The 20736-nt window shown below is 41.7% G+C and overlaps 1 protein-coding gene across 14 annotated transcripts in view; it reads right to left on the bottom strand.

Moving 5' to 3' along the window:
• MYCBP2 (MYC binding protein 2) overlaps window positions 1-20736 on the bottom strand; it is a 445111-nt gene that overhangs the window by 295490 nt on the left and 128885 nt on the right. For all 14 annotated transcript variants that reach the window (XM_050946493.1, XM_050946502.1, XM_050946519.1 and 11 more), the window contains exons 15-17: window positions 18961-19165; window positions 18203-18348; window positions 11544-11645 (exon numbers count right to left, since the gene is read on the bottom strand). In XM_050946493.1, the coding sequence (XP_050802450.1) occupies window positions 11544-11645; window positions 18203-18348; window positions 18961-19165 (453 nt within the window). The remainder of the gene's footprint in view (window positions 1-11543; window positions 11646-18202; window positions 18349-18960; window positions 19166-20736) is intronic.

Below are 20736 nucleotides of genomic sequence, written 5' to 3'. Positions count from 1 at the left end.
ACTCATCCTTCTCCCACTGAAGTCAATGAGTTCTCTCTTTTGAGGTCAATGATGTCAGAATTTGTGTTTACAGTCCACTGCCCATACCCCTTCCCTCCTTTGAGCTTCTTGAACGGAGCATAATCTCATTGACTTGAATACTATTTCATTCACACTTTCATGTTTGCAAATATTCCTAAATTCCATTGTGTATATTTGAATTCTCTTTCCTCCACTCAGCTAAACCAGCCCTCATGAAGAATACCAATCAACTCTTCCTGACAATCTCCAGGCTTCTCTTCCAGTGTAGTTCCCCACAATCTGTCTTATCTTTATCAAGGTCATTTGCACTTTTTTCTATCAGTTCTCACCTCAGATTTCAGAACTCTGAAGGCTTGACTCTCCTGCGATTTCTCCCAACCCCTTCCTTTTGTCACTCTTCGGTAGTTTTTCATCATCATCATATTCCATTCATCTCACTATGTTGGTGTAGCAGAGAGGTTTGCCTCTTCTTCTATCACAAATATACTCATTGTCATAGCTTTAACATCTCTATCCCTGCAACTTAGATATTATTCTCTACTGGACACTCCCTTTCTGTTCAGTTTCCTATTTCCCATATCCTGGATCTCCTGCCATATGCTCAAATGCAACATATCTAACACTTAGCACTTCTTTATCCCCACATCTCTTCTGCATCTAAAATTCTCCCTGTCCTGACTCTCACTTCTGGTAATATTTTTCACTCTTCTCCTTTTCTTCTCATACAGCTTCTATCATTACATGAAGTTTTATCTTCACTACATCATCACAAATCTAACAGTCCAGGGGGAGTAGGAGCCAGGGAAGAGAGAACTGGCAAAAGGAACATGGGGGGGAGGAAGGTGGGCAAACTGGATCTAGCAGGGCAAAGAGACTAGAAGAAGGGGAGGGAGAAGGAGGATGGAGAGAGAGAAGGATTGGCTGAAGAGCCAGGGGAGGAGAACTGGGACTTGCAGGACAAGGGGATGGGGGAGAAGGCAAGAACTGGGACATGGAGTCCAAGAGCTAAGTTACAGATTAGCTGGGCAGTAAGATCAGGAGTGTGAAGAGAAACCTGACAGATGGAGACTGGAATCTGTTTGGTGAGAAAAATGTGATTGGGACAAGGAGTTGGGTGGCAAAGAGACAGGCCTGGGACAGTAATGGGCAGAAAGGTCTGTGAACACTAGAGCACACTTCCACCCACAGCCTAGAATGGAACCAAGATTACAGAGTCTTATCATTCCCCCACTGTCAGCAAATGCGTGAAATTCACTCACAAAATGTCTCTCATCTCCCTCTAGTGCTGGTGCACACAAGGATGACAACCTACTACTGCTATCACTGGCTCCCTTAGCTCAAGTGGCAGAGACCTGTATGGGACATTTTAAGGTTCAACCCTGCTGATGAATCATGTCAATATGATGGCATTTCTGGGTTTTCTTTTCCAGTTTCCTTTTTCAAAAACTTACGAAATTACACACACTAAAATTATTAGAAGAACATTAGGATTGAAAAATCAAGCACTCGAAAGTTAGGAAATGCCAAAATTAAGGTTGCCTGGGCAACTTTAATTTGGATTCTTTAATTTACGCATATATATTATAGTATAGTCTTTAATTACATGGTTATCAGTTCCTCCGCTGCCTCATTCTCTGCAGAAGTTGGACCTGCTCTGAGATGAATCACTGTTGTGTAGAAGGACATTTGTCTGGAGAGTCCTTGCCTCATCTTTTGCAAAACGATGTAGTAGATAAGCCAGTATGTTGCAGGAAAAGAAAGGAGGATCTCGTGATTAAGGGCTCATATATAACATATATGGAGATCTAGATTCCACCTCTGCCTCTGCCAAAGAATTCCTACATAATATTGGGCAAGTTATTTAAAACAAAACACTTTTTCATAGGCTATCACTAATTGTGTGTTCCTCGTTTTATGGATGCCCAACTTGAAACCCTCAGATCTGTTTCACAAAAGTGCTAAGAAGTCACAGCTACAAAATGACGTCAACAGGAGCTGTGCTTTGAACACCTTAAGTGCTATATAACTACTCTAAAAAAAAATCAGATACAGTATCTCTCAAACTGGGCAGACAAAATTAGTGGATACCTCTCACCTTAGTCTCTATGCTTTAGATCCTCATCTATAAATGGGAATAACAATAGCCCTTCACCACACAGGATTGTTGTGAAATTAAATAAATTAATGTTTGAGTAGCAATCAAATAACGTACTGATGAGAAAAAAATCCCAAAAAAGTTAGTAGCAATTGGACATCTAACATAGTGAATGCCAGTGAAAATGAGGTAGGATCAGATGCTACAATATGGAAAGACCAGGTTATAAATTACTTAGACAAATTAGATGTCTTCAAGTCACCTGGTGAAATATATCCTAGAATACTCAAGAAGCTGACTGAGGAGGCATCTGAGCCATTAGTGATTATCTTCGAAAAGTCATGGAAAACAGGAGAGATTCCAGAGGACTGGAAAAGGGCAAATATACTGCCCACCTATAAAAAGGAAAATAAGGAGAACTCAAGGAATTACAGACCAGCCAGCATAACTTCAATACTCAGAAGGATAATGGAGCAAATAATTAACCAATGAATTTGCAAACATCTAGAAGATAATAAGGTGATAAGTAACAGTCAGCATGGATTTGTTAAGAAAATATCATGTCAAAGCAACCTAACAGCTTTCTTCTACAAAGTAACAAGCCTTGTGGATAGGGGGAAGTGATAAATATAGTATATCTTGATTTTAGTAAGGCTTCTGATACTGTCTCACATGACCTTCTCATAAACAAACTAGGTAAATGCAACCTAGATGGAGCTACTATAATGTGGGTACAGAACTTGTTGAAAAACCGTTCCCAGAAAATAGTTATCAGTGGTTCAGAGTCAAGCTGGACGGGCACATTGAGTGGGGTCCCGCAGGGATCAGTTCTGGGTTCAATTCTGGTCAATATCTTCATCAGTGATTTAGATAATGGCATAGAGAGTACACTCAACGATTATGGATATCATCAAGTTGACGGAGGAGGAGAGGATAATAATTCAAAATGATCTGGACAAACTGGGAGAAATGGTCTGAAGTAAATAGGATGAAATCCAATAAGGACAAATACAAAGTACTCCATTTAGGAAGGAACAATCAGTAGCACACATACAAAATGGAAAATGACTGCCTAGGAAGGAGTACTGCAGAAAGGGATCAGGGGGTCATAGTGGATCACAAGCTAAGTATGAGTCAACAGTATAACACTATTACAAACAACACCCCCCCCCCCCAATCATTCTGGGATGAATTAGCAGGAGTGTCGTAAGCAAGACACAAAAAGTAATTCTTCCACTCTTCTCTGCACTGATCAGGCCTCAGCTGGAGTATTATGTCCAGTTCTGGCCACCATATTTCAGGAAAGAGGTGGAGAAATTAGAGAAAGTCCAGAGAAGAGCAACAAAAATGATTAAAGGTCTAGAATACATGATCTATCAGGGAAGATTGGAAAAACTAGTTTGTTTAGTCTGGAGAAGACCCAGGGAGGTTGTGGAATCTCCATCATTGAAGGTTTTTAAGAGCAGGTTAGACAAACACCTCTCAGGGGTGGTCTAGATAATACTTAGTCCTGCCATGAGTGCAAGGGGTTGGATTAGATGATCCTCTTGAGGTCCCTTCCAGTCCTAGAAATCTATGATTGTATAATCATTATGTATTCCTAGCATGGTTTGAATAGTGTGGAGTAATAAGGCTTGTGGCCACACACTGAACAATGAGGATAAAACACAATATCAAATAGCTGCTCACTGACTGAGCATTGGTCATTCTATTCACTGTATGAAGAGGTCCTGTAGAAAGAAAGTAATATGTGATCACGTAACTGAAAACTACACCATAATGCATACACACAAGGGGTCCAAATTAAGGTTGCCCAAGCAACCTTAATTCTGGCATTTCCTAATTTAATCATGCCTTCAAGACATTCTTTTAATATAATTTTGTATGTGTAATATACAATGGCATGCATATGCAATTTCAACAAATAAACGTCTTGTAAAGTTGAAGCGTATACAAGCAGGAGCATGCAATAAAGTTCCTCCAAAACCACAAGAGTATCAATACTGCTGTGATATATATTAAAGAGCGGATTCCTGTGTTTCAGAGTTTTTCATAAGATATCACTATATATTAACATTTGTTTGTTTTACACTGGTTAGTATGCGAGAGGTTTCAGTTTGAATTCACATGGACTAGGTAAAGGGAATCAAATATCAAGGAAATAATTTTGCTTTAAACAGGGTTACCAGACAGCAACTGTGAAAAAACGGGATGGGAGTGGTGGTGGGGGGGCAGCGTGGTAATAGGCGCTTATGTAAGAAAAAGTCCCAAGAAACGGGACTGTCCCTTTAAAAAGGGACATCTGGTCACTCTAGCTTTAAGTAAACATCAGAGTATAGAGCCAAAGAACTCAGCTTTTTCTTGATCAAAAGTAAATTACGTAACGGTTAGGTGGGTTTGGTTTGGTTAGTAAATACAAGATCTTTCACATACTATGAAAAAAATGCAATACTCGATACTGGAAACACATAATATACTATGAAAAAAATACAATAGTAGATTCTGGAAGCAACAAGATAATGCATTTAACTTATATAACTATTAAATTAACTTCATCAAGTTAACTTCATCAAACTAAATTAAACTTCATTTAATGAAAAAGTAACACCTTGAATAATTTAATCTGCTGGAAATTAATATGGTTATTCAGCGACATGTAATAAGAAGTACTATTGGAAACTATTTCAAGGAAAGGTCAACAAAAGTGACATCTTGGATAAATGCTAAATAGATTTAAATATTTAACCTGTTATAATCCAACTGCAATTACCATGTGATTTTTTTCTTCAAAAATAGTCATTTTATTGTCATATTACTACCATTTTAAAAGCTGTGAAGTTTCAGCCATTTTAAAAATAGTTCTTAAATGTTCAGCAGTAACTGGTTAAGTAGGCTACTTTATTGCATATTAGAAAACCATTAGCCATCCATTCTTGTATGGAGTGTTGTAACTGTGTTGGTCTCAGGATATTAGAGAGACAAGGCAGGTGAGGTAATGTCTCTTCTTGTACCAACTTCTGTTGGTGTAGGAGACAAGCTTTCAAGCTTACATAGAGCTCTTTTTCAGGAATCAGAGAAGAACTCTAAGTAATCCTGAAGCTTTTCTCTTATCCCAACAGAAGCTAGCCCTATGAAAGATATTACTTCATCCACTCTGTCTCTCTAACTAGCCACCCACTAATTAGACAGTGCTAGATTATGCTGTCTCAGTGTCCAGCAGCTTTGGCTAAAAGTGTGATGCAACCAATTTCCAGATTTTTTCTTCTCACTTTAGGACAGTTACTACGAAGATTACAGACTTCCTTTAATATGGGAAGAAAACAAGCACGGCAAAATCTAAATCTAAATGAAACTAAGCACCCAATTTTATACCACAGTGAGGGCAATCTAAGGGTTCCTGCATCAAACTGAGAATGCTAAGAACTAAACTAAAAAGCAAACAAGGAGCATTTACTCTTACCATATCTTATAACACACTGATTTCTAAATATTTTAATTCCTTTTTAAGAATGGTAAGTTTAAATAAGTCTCCTCTCTTACGCTTCTGAGCAACAGAAGAATCTTTGAACTGAAAATAGACTGGCTGAAAATCCTAGGCTTCTTTTAAGTAATAAGTACTACTACAACATCAATCGTGAACTTAAAAAAAAGTATCAGTGGAACAACTGTAAAAGTAAGCTAATCTAAGGCACCCCAATCTCAACAGTGTCCTGCTGCACCACATGACGGGGTATCTGACTGCTTCATTGCCTGCTTTCCTAACAGAATGTATCAGCCCCAAGAAGAGCAGGATAAGAACTTAAGACTGGCTCTGCCTGAATCTACAGAGTTTCTAGATAAGGATGACTCCCATCCCCAACATGGCCAACCAAGGCCACCTAGGAGAAGAGAAGCTGAGAAATTCACTACCACTCATAGCTCTTTAATTCTCTGCAATAGCCTTGAAGTAGCAGGCTAATACAATCTAGAGATTGCACTAATTTGCTCCAGCCAGCTGCAGTCACCAAAAGCCCATACGCCACTTGGGGACAGTCCAAACTCAACACGCTCTGTCCAATTCTCCCTCCCTGCTCCGGAGACAGCCTTTGAACCATGAACAAGTAGGAGAGAACTATTTCTGCCAAGCCAGAGTGGTCACCAAGAGACTTGTGGGTGATTTAACTTTTTTTTTTTTCCCCCAAACTGCTACATGAGCTGAATAGCTCAAATATCTGCCCCCAAATTATGGATGGTGACCACCTGAGTTATTTTGAAACAACACATTTGAACCTCAGGCTGAAAGCTTGAACATGACAAATCTAATCAGGATTGATAGCCACTAACACATCATCATAAGAAACCAACAGACCATCATGACAAACTGATATTTTAATCATGTAGCTGAAATGGAGATATGCAGCCACACCCCAGTATATACATATTAGTCCAGTAAAATTCCAATTTACTGGACCTCCCCAATTAGATAATTAGCAGTATATTGCAGCTAGTCCCTGAGTCTACAAGCTTCAGTTTTGGTAAGCTGTAAAGCTCTTTAATGCTGAAACTGAACTCCTGTGAAGCTTAAAAATTTTGTGGGAACTCTGAGGTCTTGTCTACACTACAGGGAAAAGTCAATCTAAGCTATGCAATTTGAGTTACGTGAGTAGCGTAACTCAAGTCGATCTAGCTTAGATCTACTTACCGCAGGGTCCACACTACACAATGTTTCTCCCGTCAACTCCTCTTACTCTTCTTGATCCAGTGGAGTACAGGAGTTGACAGGAGAGCAATCTGTGGTCGATTTAGTGGGTCTTCACTAAACCCACTAAATCGACCGCAGATGCATCGATCGCCACGCAGCAATACCCCAGTAAGTATAGACAAGCCCTGAGTTTCAGTCACGCAGAGCTCAACAGGACTGAAGTCTAAGGATGCCAGACCATCCAAACTAAATCACTTTGATTGCCTGATTGACAGCAAAATATACAAACACAGAGAACTCCCTCTATTAAACACATACAAATTTATAAATTTATATATAAGCATACCTGTACACACAATTATATAGATTTTATATATATATATATACACACACACACACACACACACAATCATACCCTTTTTAAAAATATATAAAATGTGTCCATTCCGAAGGTACCTGGGATGGATGTACTAATTGCTCTATGACAAAACGTTTTAAAAATTACAAGAGTTGAAGAAAATCAAAACTAAACTAAAAAGACTCCACCTATATTTCTACCCATTTACGCCAACTTCCCAACCCTCAGACAGCAGCTTATTCAAACAATGGGTCGTGTCCCATGCCCCAAAGGTCAAACATGGGCTCTGTCATACCTACAAGAGAAGTGAGTTCCCCAGAACTGTTGACTCTCACAGTTAAATTGGCTTCAATCAAAGAAAGAGGCAGTTAAGACTGAAACCATTCAGAGCCCTGTAGATCAAAGTAAACACCCTGAACTGCATACAGAAGTAAATAAAAAGCTAGTACAACTTAATTAACCAGTATAATATTCCTTGAAGCTAATATCGCAAGCTAGCAGAAAGCTGTATTCCAAGATAGATTCAGCTTCCAAGAGACCTTTAAGAGTAGCTCTCATTCAATCCGAGCTAGCATGAATGTGTCTACTTGAGCTGGGCATCCCACCCCTAGCACCAACTACAGATGCAGATTCAGATTAGAACCCCTGTGGTACTCCACAAGAGAAATCCCTCTAAGGTGGGCTAAGGATTACATAAGCAATCCTCTGCGACCTCCCAAGGAAACATGTAATTCTATCTACTCCAGCTGCCATCCACAGAGGTGTCAACAATATTTCATGGTCCAAATATACAAAAGGCAGTTGATAGATCTAAGGAAATTGGCATGGACACTTGGACCACTCTCCATCACTAAAGAGATGCAACCTGGACTGTGGGACTGCTGAGCCCTCCAAACCCACCAGCCTGTGCTGCTGATGTCAAGCAATAAGCCTCTGACAGGCATTGCACTTACACAGCCATCCACAAGCAGGAACACACTCAACTGAGTTACATGAATAATCTCCCAGCCATGCATGAACCATCAATGGAGAGGCTTCAGCAACACACTGTTTTAGGTAAAATAGAAAACAAATTTATTAGCTACAGAAAGGTAGATTAAGTGATTACAAGTAGCAGGCACAGACATCAAAGTTGGTTACCTAAGGGAAAAAAATAGAACAGAGCCTAAATTCTAACTTAAACAGACTGAGCAAGATTTGAACCAAGCAATGTCTCTCCCTAACAGATGGTACAAGCAGGTTACATTCTTCAGTACACAGACTGGACCACTTTCGAGCCTGGGACCAAACCTCCCCAGTTCAAAGTTGTTTTCTTGCAGACTTTCCTCCACCTGTTAGAAAGATCATTGCCATGACCTGGGCTAGCCCATCCCCAGGGTGTACATCCCTTCTCCGAGAAGCCTCTGGGATAGCATATTGTGCGTGGATAAGCCATTAATGACAATCTTGCCAGTGATGGCTACGACTTTGTTGTAACTGAAAGGCTGGCCATGGGCATTCCCAACCTCACAACATAGTTCATTAACTCATAATACTTCATAACTTTACATACGATAGTACATACAATCTAACAGGTTATTAATGTTTAATAGCTCTACATTTTTAAAATGATACTTCACAAGACATACATTGTATAAAACATATCATAATTATACGAGAGTGGTGAATATAGGGGTTCCAGGGTGCTACTTTGAGGTACAGAGTGTCACAAGATGATAAAGCAGTTAGTCCTAACAGAGCATCCACTGAGTCCTGTGTGATTAAATAATGCTCGCTGAATGTGTGGGAAGACACGCAGGTCACTGCTTTACAAATGTCTGTGATTGGTACACTGGTCAGGAAAGCTATTGAGATGGAAAGTGATCTCATGGAGTGCGTTCTAGTCCGTGGCAGCATTTGCAAATCATGCTGATGATAGCAAAGGTTAGTACAACTGGAGATCTATTTTGAAAGCTTTTGTTTAGATATGGCTGACCCTTTTGATCTTTCAGCAATAGAAAGAAGTGATCTTGGTATCTTTCTGAAAGGTCTGGTTCATTCAAGATATAAGGCTTAGCACTCTTCTAACATCTAGCATGTGGAACATGGCCTTCCGTTTATTTCCATGTAGTTTAGGGTAGAAGGATGGAAGATGAATAGGCTGATTTAGGTGGAATGAGGAAGGTATTTTAGGTAGGAACTTTGGATGTGTTCTTAATGTAACTATCTAGAAAGACTCTACAGGTAGGTACACCACAAGAGCCCCTATTTCCCCCATTCTTTAAGTGGATGTGATGGTCACGCGAAAGGCCATTTTCATAGACAGAGATATGAACAAGCAGGTTGCCATAGGCTGAAAAGGGAGACCACTGAGGCATCGTAGTACTGTGCTGAGGTTCCAAGGTGGAACGGTATCTCGTACTTCAGCAGTCCTGGGTGGTGATGGCAAATGGGTAGGTACCGCATGCACATCCGGGGGTGAGATGTGTACTGCAGCAACATTGGTACGCAGCAGTGGCAACTTCGGTGCATCAGACACTAGTGTATTGGAAATCTAAATTTATTGGTATTATGGAAGTAATTTGCTTCAGTATCATCGGAGACATTTGCATCAGTTCTGTTGTTGACAATGCTGTCAGTGCTGGGATCGCTCTGAGTTCCACAAAGCATCCAGCAGGTGGCACCGTAGATGTTGTCAGTGCCAATGTACTCGGTGCCGCATGTCTATTCGGTGCTGTCGGTACCATCTTTAAGACTCCAATAGTTTTCTTACCCCTATTACCTGATTATGTCATCTTGTCCAGTCCTACCCTCTTGGGGTCCTTGAACTTACTGGTGACAACATTACCAGAGGCCCAGAAGTCGTCACAGATATTCAGTCTCATACTTGTCAGTGCAGAAGTTACTGATCTCTTAGGGACCTCTTTCTTTTTGGCGGTTCCTTTTTAGGCAAACTTGAACCTTGCTTTTTAGTGTCTTTCCACAAGGACTCTGTTAGTTTCTCTTCGTAACTAGCAGGGAGGATGGCATGGCTGATGTCGACGCCAAGAGCAACCATTGTCCAGGCAGGGTTCCAGGACCAGGGTCTAAAGATGAGCTCTCCGTCAGTTTTAATTTCAGCTCATGGTTTTTCTGAGTCTGTACCTTATGTGTAAGACAATACATATGTTTTTGGGGAACCCGCGCCTCTTCCAGGCAACGAATGCAAAGGGAGTGACCATCACTGACCAGGATGGCCTCCCAGCAGTAGAAGCACCATTTGAATTTGGAAGATCTGAGTGTAACACACCTTTATAGGGATTACTTCTCTGAAGGGAAGATATGTAGAAACTACTATTCTAAATCAAGGGGGTAACGATAAATAATGAAAACACATTTTTTTTTTGAATGAAGAAAAAAGAAGAACGGGAACTCTAAATGACTAAAATCCTAACTGAAACACTGTCACTATGAAAAATGAGATCACAGACACTAAGAACTCACTAGAAAGGGCTCTGCTATGGACTCCAACTCAGGACAAGAGCAGTTGAGAAGGAATCGAGGGCCATTTGGGTGAAAAGCGCTATGTAACCGCCTAACGTGGCGCACAAAGGAGGGAGTGCATGTGTGGCACAAGCAGGCACTACAACTGAAAATCTCAAATCCTAGGTACAGGGACGCAGATATACCTAAAGTGGAGCACTCACAGGGACACTATTCGAAGAAGAACCACTAGTTCCCCCAATCTTATTCCTATTTTAGCCGTTACACGAAGTGAACACATTCCAATGAGGAAGACTTTGGGAAGGAAATATTCATACATCCCCTCACAATACCTTCATGGCTCTCTTAGATATTTGATACAGCACTAGCTATCTGAAAACATATGGACTGACAATGGGTCAGCAGTCTTCTCCAACAGTTATCAGTAATACATGCACAACAGAGGACCCCATTCTTTCTTAAATCAAAGACTACAAATACTTTCGTAGCCACCAATGTCGTATTGAACAGCACAGCATCGGAGTGCTGACTCTGAGCCTGTGCACCTCAGGTGAAATCTCTAATGGTGTTAATCTTTTCATTGTCTAATCAAAGCCCTAGACCTAAATTCTCAGCTGTTTTGTCTCCCATACTCACCATTATAGGCTTAATAGAAGCCAAATTCTCAAGCCATTACACAGCAGTATTACTGAATCCTTGCAGGCCTTTTCTGTATTATAAAATTGAAGTGATATATTGATTTTTTTTAATCTATTGAGTTCAATTAGTGCAAACCTCTACTGAAGAGACACTTAAACCTGATTTTTGTTTCACGTTTGACAGTTTTTAAAAAGAAAGAAGGCTTGTTTCATAAGGCCTAATCCGTTTTTAGGAATGGTGTGCCTTTATCCTTATTTTAGCCTCAACTCAGTAACAAATAATCTTACCTCTCCCTTCCTCCAATCTATGCCTCCTGTTTACACGCTGCCGCTTTTCCTCTTGCCGTAGCTGAAGGTGCTCTTCAATATTAACCCCAGGAACAGGAACAGCTGCATCAATTAATACATAAAAAATACAAAATCTATGTTTAAATAATATGATGAATGTGACAAAACCTAGGAATAGTCAAGAAAATCAAAGCTAAGGCTCGATATTTTGTCCTTTATAAGCTCCACTGAGATGTTTACGAATAAGGGAAGGAGGCAACATAATGATTTCAGAATGGACTGTCAGCCTCAATTCTGGATTTCTTTACTTTCATAAGTCTGTCACAATTTCAACATTTAATAGTTTTCTGTACTTCCTATCTATCAGCTAGACGCAGTTTTAGAGTTTAAGAAGGTTTGGTTGTTTTTACTTTTGCCCCAAATTTCCAGGAAACATAACATAAGAGAACTTATATGTTGACAAATTCTATTTAAAACAATAGTGATCTATTTAAAATTTTCTTTAGGTAGAGCACATATGACAGCAACATGAAAATGAAGACCACAATGTTTCAATTAGCAGCTCATTTTAGAAAGAGTTGCATATTTTTATTAATTCAATTAATATAGATCAAGATTGTATAGCAACCTTGTTATTTTTGGCATGTTGATCAATTTAATACCAAATTATAATACCTTGAAAATAGGTGTTTGTAATGGAAAGATTAATACAAACTTAATTGCAGGCATAAGGTGACACAGAGAGACTAATATTAAAATACCCATAACCTTATTTAAAATATGATTCTACTCTGAAAAGTGACCGTGAAAATAGCATCTTCTAGCCAACAGATCTCCTTGATTATATTCAGCGTTACATCTGCTTATTTAAGTGACAGAAACAGGAAGTTACTTACCTGTAACTGGAGGTTCTTTGAGACGCGTGTTCCCAATTTGGATTCCAAATGTGAGTGTGCATGCATGTCACACATCAGAGCCAGACGGTTTTCCTAGAAGTGTCTGTTAACCTGCACGTACATCGTACATCCTATGTGCTCACAGTCGAGGGTATAATAGTCTGTGTGGGCTGACGACTCTCCAGTATCCCTCTTATTGCTCAATAGTCCGATCCACAGCAGAGGGAATGCAGGGCAGGTATTGGAATCCAAATAGGAATCACACATCTCAAAAACAACCAGTTACCTTTTCCATAACAGGTGTTCTTCGAGATGTGTTACTCATGTCCATTCCATATTAGGTATGTGTACTCACCACATGCACTGGTGCTGGACATTTTTCCCTCAGCAGTATCCGTAGAGGACCAGCTCTGGTGCCCTCCAGAGTGGCACCTGCATGGCGCAGGATAAGGGGCACCGCTGGCTCCCCACAACCAGAGTTCCTTCTTGCCGGAAACTCCAAAAGTGGGGAAATAGAGCAGGTCATGGAATAGACATGAGCAACAAATCTCAAAGAACACCAGTTACAGAAAAGGTAACTTTCTTTTCTTCGAGTGCTTGCTCATGTCCATTCCATAGTAGGTGACTCCCAGGCAATACCCGTGGAGGTGGATAGGAGTTCACGGATGTGCAGATTGCAGCACAGCTCTGCATTGTCCCTGGCATAATGAGCAGTGAACGTGTGAACCCAGCATTGTCCCCGGCATAATGAGCAGTGAACATGTGAACAGAGGACCATGGTCTGGCTCTACAGATGTCCTGGATAGGGATGTGTGCCCAGAAGGCCGTCAAAGATGCCCACGCTCTCGTCGAGTGGACTTTGACAATCAGCAGCAGCGGAACCCCGCCAGGTCATAACAGGTCCTTATGCACGAGGTAATCCAATTGGAAATCCTCTGCGAGGACACTGGGTGACCCTTCATCCTATCTGCTGTAGCAATGAAGAGTTGAGTCGATTTATGGAAAGGCTTGGTACATTCTAAGTAGAAAGCCAAGGCCCTGCAGATGTCCAAGGCGTGAAGACGCCTCTCTTCACTGGTCTTCTGCGGTTTGGGATAGAACACTGAGGAAGATGTTCTGGTTCATATGGAAGGTGGAGACCACCTTTGGCAGGAAGGCTGGGTGGGGCCGCAACTGACTCTTATCTTCGTAGAAAACTATGTATGGAGGTTCTCAGGTCAAGGCTTTAATTTCAGAGACCTGTCTTGCCGACGTCACCGCCACCAGGAAGACAACCTTCCATGACAGGTGGGAAAAGGAGCAGGAACGTGTGCCTTAAAGGGTGGGCCAGTGAGCCTAGAAAGGACCAAGTTAAGATCCTACTGTGAGACAGAAGCCTGTACCTGCGGGAAGTCTCTCGCCTGTCATGATCCCCTGAGGAATCCGACTGTCATTTCACGGGAAAATACTGTCTGTCCTTGGATCGGCAGGTGAAAAGCAGAGATGCCCATGTCATACACTCTAATGGAAGAGTGTGTCAGGCCCCAGTTCCTCAAATGAAGCAGGTAATCCAGGACAGCCTGTATGGAGGAACGCGAGGGAGAGATGCCCCCTTCAGATGCCCAGCAGGAAAGCCTCGTCCTCTTGGGCAGGTAAATCAGTCTAGTTGAGGACTTCCTACTTTACTTTGCAGGAGGAGCTGTTGGATTCCTTTCGAACAGGTCCGCCCCTCCTGGTTCAGCCACTCACCATCCATGACGAAAGGTGGAGGGACCCGAAGTTGGGGTGTAGGAGTTGACCATGGTCCTGTGACAATAAGTCCGGTCGGTTGGGCAGGGGCCAGGGAAGGGCCACTGACTAGCTTATGAGCGTGCTGAACCATGTCGGGGTGATCAGGACTACCCGCGCTTTGTCTCTCGATCTTCACCAGGACCCTGCTGATAAGCAGAATTGGAGGGAATGCATACATCAGGCTTCATGACCACAACAGGAGGATGGCATTGGACAGAGAGTCCTTATTCAGACCTTGCTGAGAAAAAAAATGGTGGCATTTCCTGTTCTGTCTGGTAGCGAACAGGGCCGCTCAGGGAGTTTCCCACCTTTGAAAGATCATGCAGGCTACCTCTGGATAGAGTGACCACTCATGGTGAGAGGAAAAGTCCCTGCTGAGCTGGTCCACAAGCTTCCAGGTGGATCTCATGGCTCATGCAAAAGTCCCATAGATGGAGCTTCTCCTGACAGAGAGCCAACAAGCATGCTCCCCCTTGACTGTTGATGTAGAACATCTAGGCTGTGTTGCCTGTCCGGACTCATACCACCTTGCCCAACATGTGGGGCAATAAGACTCCGCACGCTAGCCGGACTGCTTGGAGCTCTTCAACATTTATGCACAACCATGCTTTGTCTGGGGATCACATCCCCTGAGTCTGGAGGACGCCAATATGCGTCCCCAACCCAAGGTCTGAGGCGTCCAACACCAACTAGATGGAGTGGGGAGGGTTGTCAAACAGAACCCTTCCAGGGCTGTTCTGTGGTCGGCCCACCACCACAGCAAGTTAAATATTACCTGGGGAATAGCAACAATCTTTTCCAGGGGGTCTTGGGACTGGGAAGAGACCATCACCAGGCATTGTTACAGGGGTTGCATCCTGAGCCTGGCATGACAGACTACGTAAGCACATGCTGCCATGAGGTCCAGCAGGCGCAGACAGACCCTGGGTATAGTCAAAGGGAACACACAGACTTCCGTGATGTGGTTCGCCAACATGTGGTATTATAGGTGGTCATCTGGTGGAGAGAGTGAGGAAAGAATAAATGCCTCATCTGGAGATGAAGATGCAGCAGTGGAGACTGGTAGTACTGGTTCCATATCTTCTTCCTCCTCGTACACCGATGGTGCTGCAGGACGAATGGGGGATGGCTGATATGAGGCGACCAATGGTGCTTGGCATCCCTGATAGGGATTTGAGTGTGGCCATTGCTGGGCTTCATGGGTAGCAATACCAGGTCTCTGAAGCACAGTCAAACTTGTGGATAGTGCAATCTGGGGCGATTCCAGATTCTGATATGAAACGGGAGAAAATGAGGACTCTGTCTCTGAGAAGCCCTCAGACATGGAAGATGGGGAAGTAGGGGCTGGGGGGAGGAGGAGAGAATACCATAAGTAATGGAGGGCTGCATGTCACAACAAAGCGGGTCTTTCTGGTAGCAGGAGCAAAGGTTCATCCAAGGGGAGGATAGTGATGAGTGAAGGTCCAGAGAGGAGCAGAAAATGCAGATGGGAAGAAGCAGTTCCTCCGTGGACAGAAGCGGTTCCAGTCATCTGGGAGTGCAAGGCAAAAACCTCTGGAGAGACCAGAAGGTCCACATGGAATGAACACAGGGCAGTTTGGATGCCTGTGCGGATGGATCCATGAGCAACCTCTCACCTGACCTGGTAGAGCTCATGGAAGAAACAATGAGCTTATGAGCAGTCCTGAACCAGGATCTGTTCTTATGGCCATGGTCATGGTTTTTTTCCCCCTCATAGTGGGGCTTCTTTGTTGCCTTCGGTACCAATGGATCCAGTGCCTGGGAGGTGCTGGAAAGGGTACTCAATGCCAGTGACAGATGCTTCACCATCAGTTCCGCTGATCCCAGATCTGAAGGCGCCTGGGAGAGCATAGCCTCCTCCATCAAGAACTTCCAGAGGTGAAGTTCTTGAGCCTCCCATGGTCAGGTCATTAAGGATTTGCAGACAGGATAGCTGACCATAATGTGGGCCCTGCCGAGGCAATACAGACAATGCTGGTGCTCATCACTCAGAGAATGAGTGAGGGCAAGAGGCACAGTTCTTAAAGCTGGGAATGAACGTCACAGTCCCCAGCGGGGAGGGAGTCTCCAAACAGGGGAACAACTACACTAACTATAGCTAAGGATAAAACATGTATAGAAAACAAAAGCTTAGCTAGAACTACGTACAAGAATGGATGAAAAGACCACTCTCTTAGCTAGGCTAAGAGTGCAAAGGAACAGGGGTTCTGACTCAGGGAAGTGGAGAGGCATCAACCCACACAACCTATTACACCCTCAGCTGCAAGCATAAGGGGACGTACGACGCACGTGCAGGTCAGTGGACACTGCTAGGAAAACCTTCCGGTTCTGGCACATGACACACATGCATGCCCATGTTTGGAATCCATATACAGGGACCATCACTCAAAGAAGCACAAGTGTTTACTGATTTTATTCCTATTGGGATCATAAAGGCAACAAAGCTAAGCGGTGGAATCTAGTCTTCCTTGTGTATCAACAGAAGTGTTCACAGTATTCCAACAGCTTACTTAGGCTCTGCAAAACTATCGTCAGAACTACGTACAATAAGAAAACAATCCATCTTCAGAGTCAGACTACATGTAAATTTGCAGGACTGCCAGTTAGAAAAAAATATTCTTAATTGTAAACTAAGTAGAATCAATTTAAAAAATCAACACAGAAGTGGAACTCTATAGTGCCATTTCCACAGATTCAAATTTCAGAATAAAGAATCCTAATGTGTCTCATCTTTTTAAAAAACTGATGGTAGTCCAGACTACAAAATATGCCCTTCAGCAACTAGCAGGAGAATTTCTCCTTCAGAAACAGGCAGCAAATAATTACAGTGCTATAACACTAGCACCTTCCAATGCTATTAGGGCATCACGAGTACACCTGATAACAGGAATCATGGGGCCCGCCTTTCCTACTCAATCAATGCAGTAAGAGAAACACCTGCAACATTTTATATCTTTTTAAATCCCACTGCTGCGCTATGTATTTCAACACTGATTTCTGATTCTGAAGAAGCTAGCACTTGGCAAGGAAAGAGGAAAGAAAAGTAAAATTTCAAGTATCTGAAGATGTTAGTTGTCACACACTAGAACCCAAAAATTGGTCCTGGACTAAATCACCCAATTATTAACTCTACGTTGTATTAAGTTCTGAACGGGTACCTGAATAAACCACAGTAAGAGGAAGAAGTTGAGACTAGGAAAATCAGCCTTATAAAATTATGGAATACAATATTAAAAACATTTTCTATAATAATAAATCTAATCAGAAGTCATAGCCCCAAACTTTGTATTTAGAGAAGTCATTTTGTTTTTTTTAATTTATTCTTTAGGGCTTCAGCTCTTAAATATTAGTCTGGTTATACATAATCTCACTTTCTTCCACACAAAGTTAATTATTTTTACATTTCTGCCATCTCCCACTTTCTCCAAAAATTTTGGCAGGAAAAGTTATTCAGTGCTGGGACTGAACACCCCATTTTTATATAAAATCCTGTTGTACCAATTTCTGACAACAGACTTTTGGTAATCCTCTCTTCTAGAGCTAATATGGAGGGAGAGGAACAGCCCTATGACACCTGCAGTGTCATCACAAGGGGAAGTGAAAGTTCAATGTATCAAAACAGTGCCATCATGCAAGTGGAGAGATGAAGTTCAAATGTTAGGTCCAGTCACTTACTTTACTACAATACCAAGGAAAAAAGTCTAAGCAATAATTTACTCGTGAAAAAAAAACTACTGCGCTAAAACTGTCATGAAAGCCCATAGCTCAGCAATGTTACTGCAAAGGAAGAATGAAATTTCATGAAATTAAGACACAAAATTTTACAATGAGAAAATCAAAATGCATACAAAAGTGATAGGATCGTACCCATTTCTTGACCAATTGCTATTTTTCCCTAGTTACAGTAGTATGTATGGGGACTAAAAGCTATGCCACTGGCAAATGTCTGTTTATTAGTTTCATCCCACTTACCTAGTAGGAGATCTAAAGGTATCATCTCTTTCACAGCATCAAGAATTCCTCTTTGCCTTGCCTCTTGACCATCCAGCTCTCTAGCACATGCCTTGCAACAACCACATGCAGCACAGCCAGACTCGCCAGAGCCACAGCCACATATTCTACAGAACACAAAGAGGTTTTATTCATAATCTACCAAGACAAGCAATATTACATAGATATGTATTTGAAATACAGCTGTAATAGAATAGATTGGACCAACATCTGTCAGTGCTGATCTAGGTTTATTTTGTTTTGCCTCTGTGCAAAGGGCTGGACTTGATGACCGCTCAAGGGCCTTTCCAGCACCACATTTCTATGGTTCTGCAATAACCATTCATATTCCATTTTATTTTTTAAAAAATAAATAAATAAAATAAAATAAAAATTATAACCAAAGCCAGGAATCCCATACCTTAGATAGCAGCATTCAATGTCATTAGGCATACCAAATTACAGTTTATACTCTTTCCTCCTTTCTGCTTTTGAAAGAATTATTTTGAACATAAGAAATATTTTAAATCACCTGTTACCATTACTAAAGTGTTTATGAAAACATCACAGAAGTTAAATATATTCTTGGTTTTAAAAATAGATGAGCAATATTTTCTTTAGATACAGTGCTATTTAAGACTGAAGTCTGAAGTGAAGTAAAGTAAAAATCCATTTTGATTACATTCTGTAATCTACAATACTGTATGAAAAATAACAACTGCATGAATGTATTTACTTACCCTCCAGGTACCCTGTCTGGACGCCCACTACTAACACAGCTGGCTCCATAGCCTGTACAGTCCCCACACACAGTGCATACCATGCACTGCTCCAGCTTCCATTTATGCATGCCTGGAGGACACATCATGGACTTCTCATCTTTTTCATCCAGTTCTTCTTCTAAGTCTTCATCCATTGCTGTTGCCATGTTCTCAACTACAAAACCTATTGAAGAAGATATTGAAACACTTCAACAATTCACATCAGTTATGTTAAAATACATAGTGCTATAAGGATAATTGTAAACAATGGCAGGTCAGATGAAAATTGGACCTTTTGATGCATACAAATGTTACATATATATCAGAGTTACCAAGTTAGGGACAGACTTTCAAAGGCTCAAATTTTACATATATAATTTTGGACTGTTGCTCTGAAGGACGCATCTGTTGTGTATAAGTCAGGTACATGCAAAATTCCTTGGAAAATTTGACCTAGAACCGTTTTAATCTTTCCCTAATAGCACAGCCGCATGTAGAAAAACATGGGAAACAAGCACAAATCTAGTCTACCATTTTGTTTTTATTTCTAATTTGTTCATTCTTGTTTTCTTTTGTACTCATTTGTATATTTGTAATATACTGTATAGTATATATTTTACTTAAATATAGATATCATAAAAAATGTTAAAAGAATGTCAAAGTTTCAAAGTCACAGTTAAAAGTTAAGAAATGTCAGAATTAACGATGCCCATGCAACCTTAATTTGGCAATTTTGTGCACATAAATTACAACAGTCTTTAAAAACATGATCACATACTATTTTTTCCACAGAACTCCTGCCTCATTCAGTGAGAGGATTCCCCACCTTCTCATCCCAGTCTCTTCATCTAGTTAGCCCCAGACTTCATCCTGTCGGACTCATCATCCCTATCAGCCTCCTTTCCCAGCCGGTCCATGGTTGTCCTCATCCAATTCCGTCTTCCACCCCAGCTCCCAATAGCACTCTCCCACACCTGGCTCCTTGCCCAACCAGCTCTAACATCACACATTCCTTCTCATGTGGTTACTTATCTGATTTGTCTTCACCCTTCCCCATGTCACAGTCTATGCTTCTCACCCTAAGGTTCCTTGTTCCACTCTACTCCTCCACTCTGGCCCAGTACCTCACCCTTTTGCATTTCAGTCATGCACTTCCTCCTCTTCATCTATGCTGCCTGAGACCCAGCAGCAGGAACAGTGAAAGCACAGAAGAGATTGTCTCTCTCTGCTCTCAGTTCCCGTGCCTGGAGCCACAGTACCTGGGATCAACAATTGCAGGGAACATCCTGCTCAGCCCCAGGATGAGAGATGCAGCATGTCCAGTATAGATGAAATTTTTGACAAACTTAACTGCCATACTAACAAATAGAGCTCATTGGAAAATAGATTCTCCCACTCCAAACAAATCATAGTGTCCTGTGATATATTTCCTTAAAATAACCTCTTCAAATACAGTAACTACTTAAGAGCTTTGCTTCCCCAACCTCTCAATCATATGATAATGCCACTGAAACCTTATGTCTCTGCTGGCACAGAGATGTGTGTGATCTCTATCCGTATTCCACTGAGGATTATGCGCATACGCCCCGAGCCGGAGCTCTTGAAAATAGGACTGTTCGGCAATCTGTGCACGCGCCCCGTGCTACCTCATGGTGTTACCCGAGGAGATATAGGGCGCAGCGATCGCCAGCATCTCCAGTTCCTTCTCTACTGCAGATCTGTTGCATCTGGGGTGGGTACGGTGGGTACAGAATA

The sequence above is a fragment of the Gopherus flavomarginatus genome, chromosome 1 (assembly GCF_025201925.1).
Source record: "Gopherus flavomarginatus isolate rGopFla2 chromosome 1, rGopFla2.mat.asm, whole genome shotgun sequence".
NCBI lineage: Eukaryota > Metazoa > Chordata > Testudines > Testudinidae > Gopherus > Gopherus flavomarginatus.
This window is presented reverse-complemented; position numbering and strand designations above follow the sequence as displayed.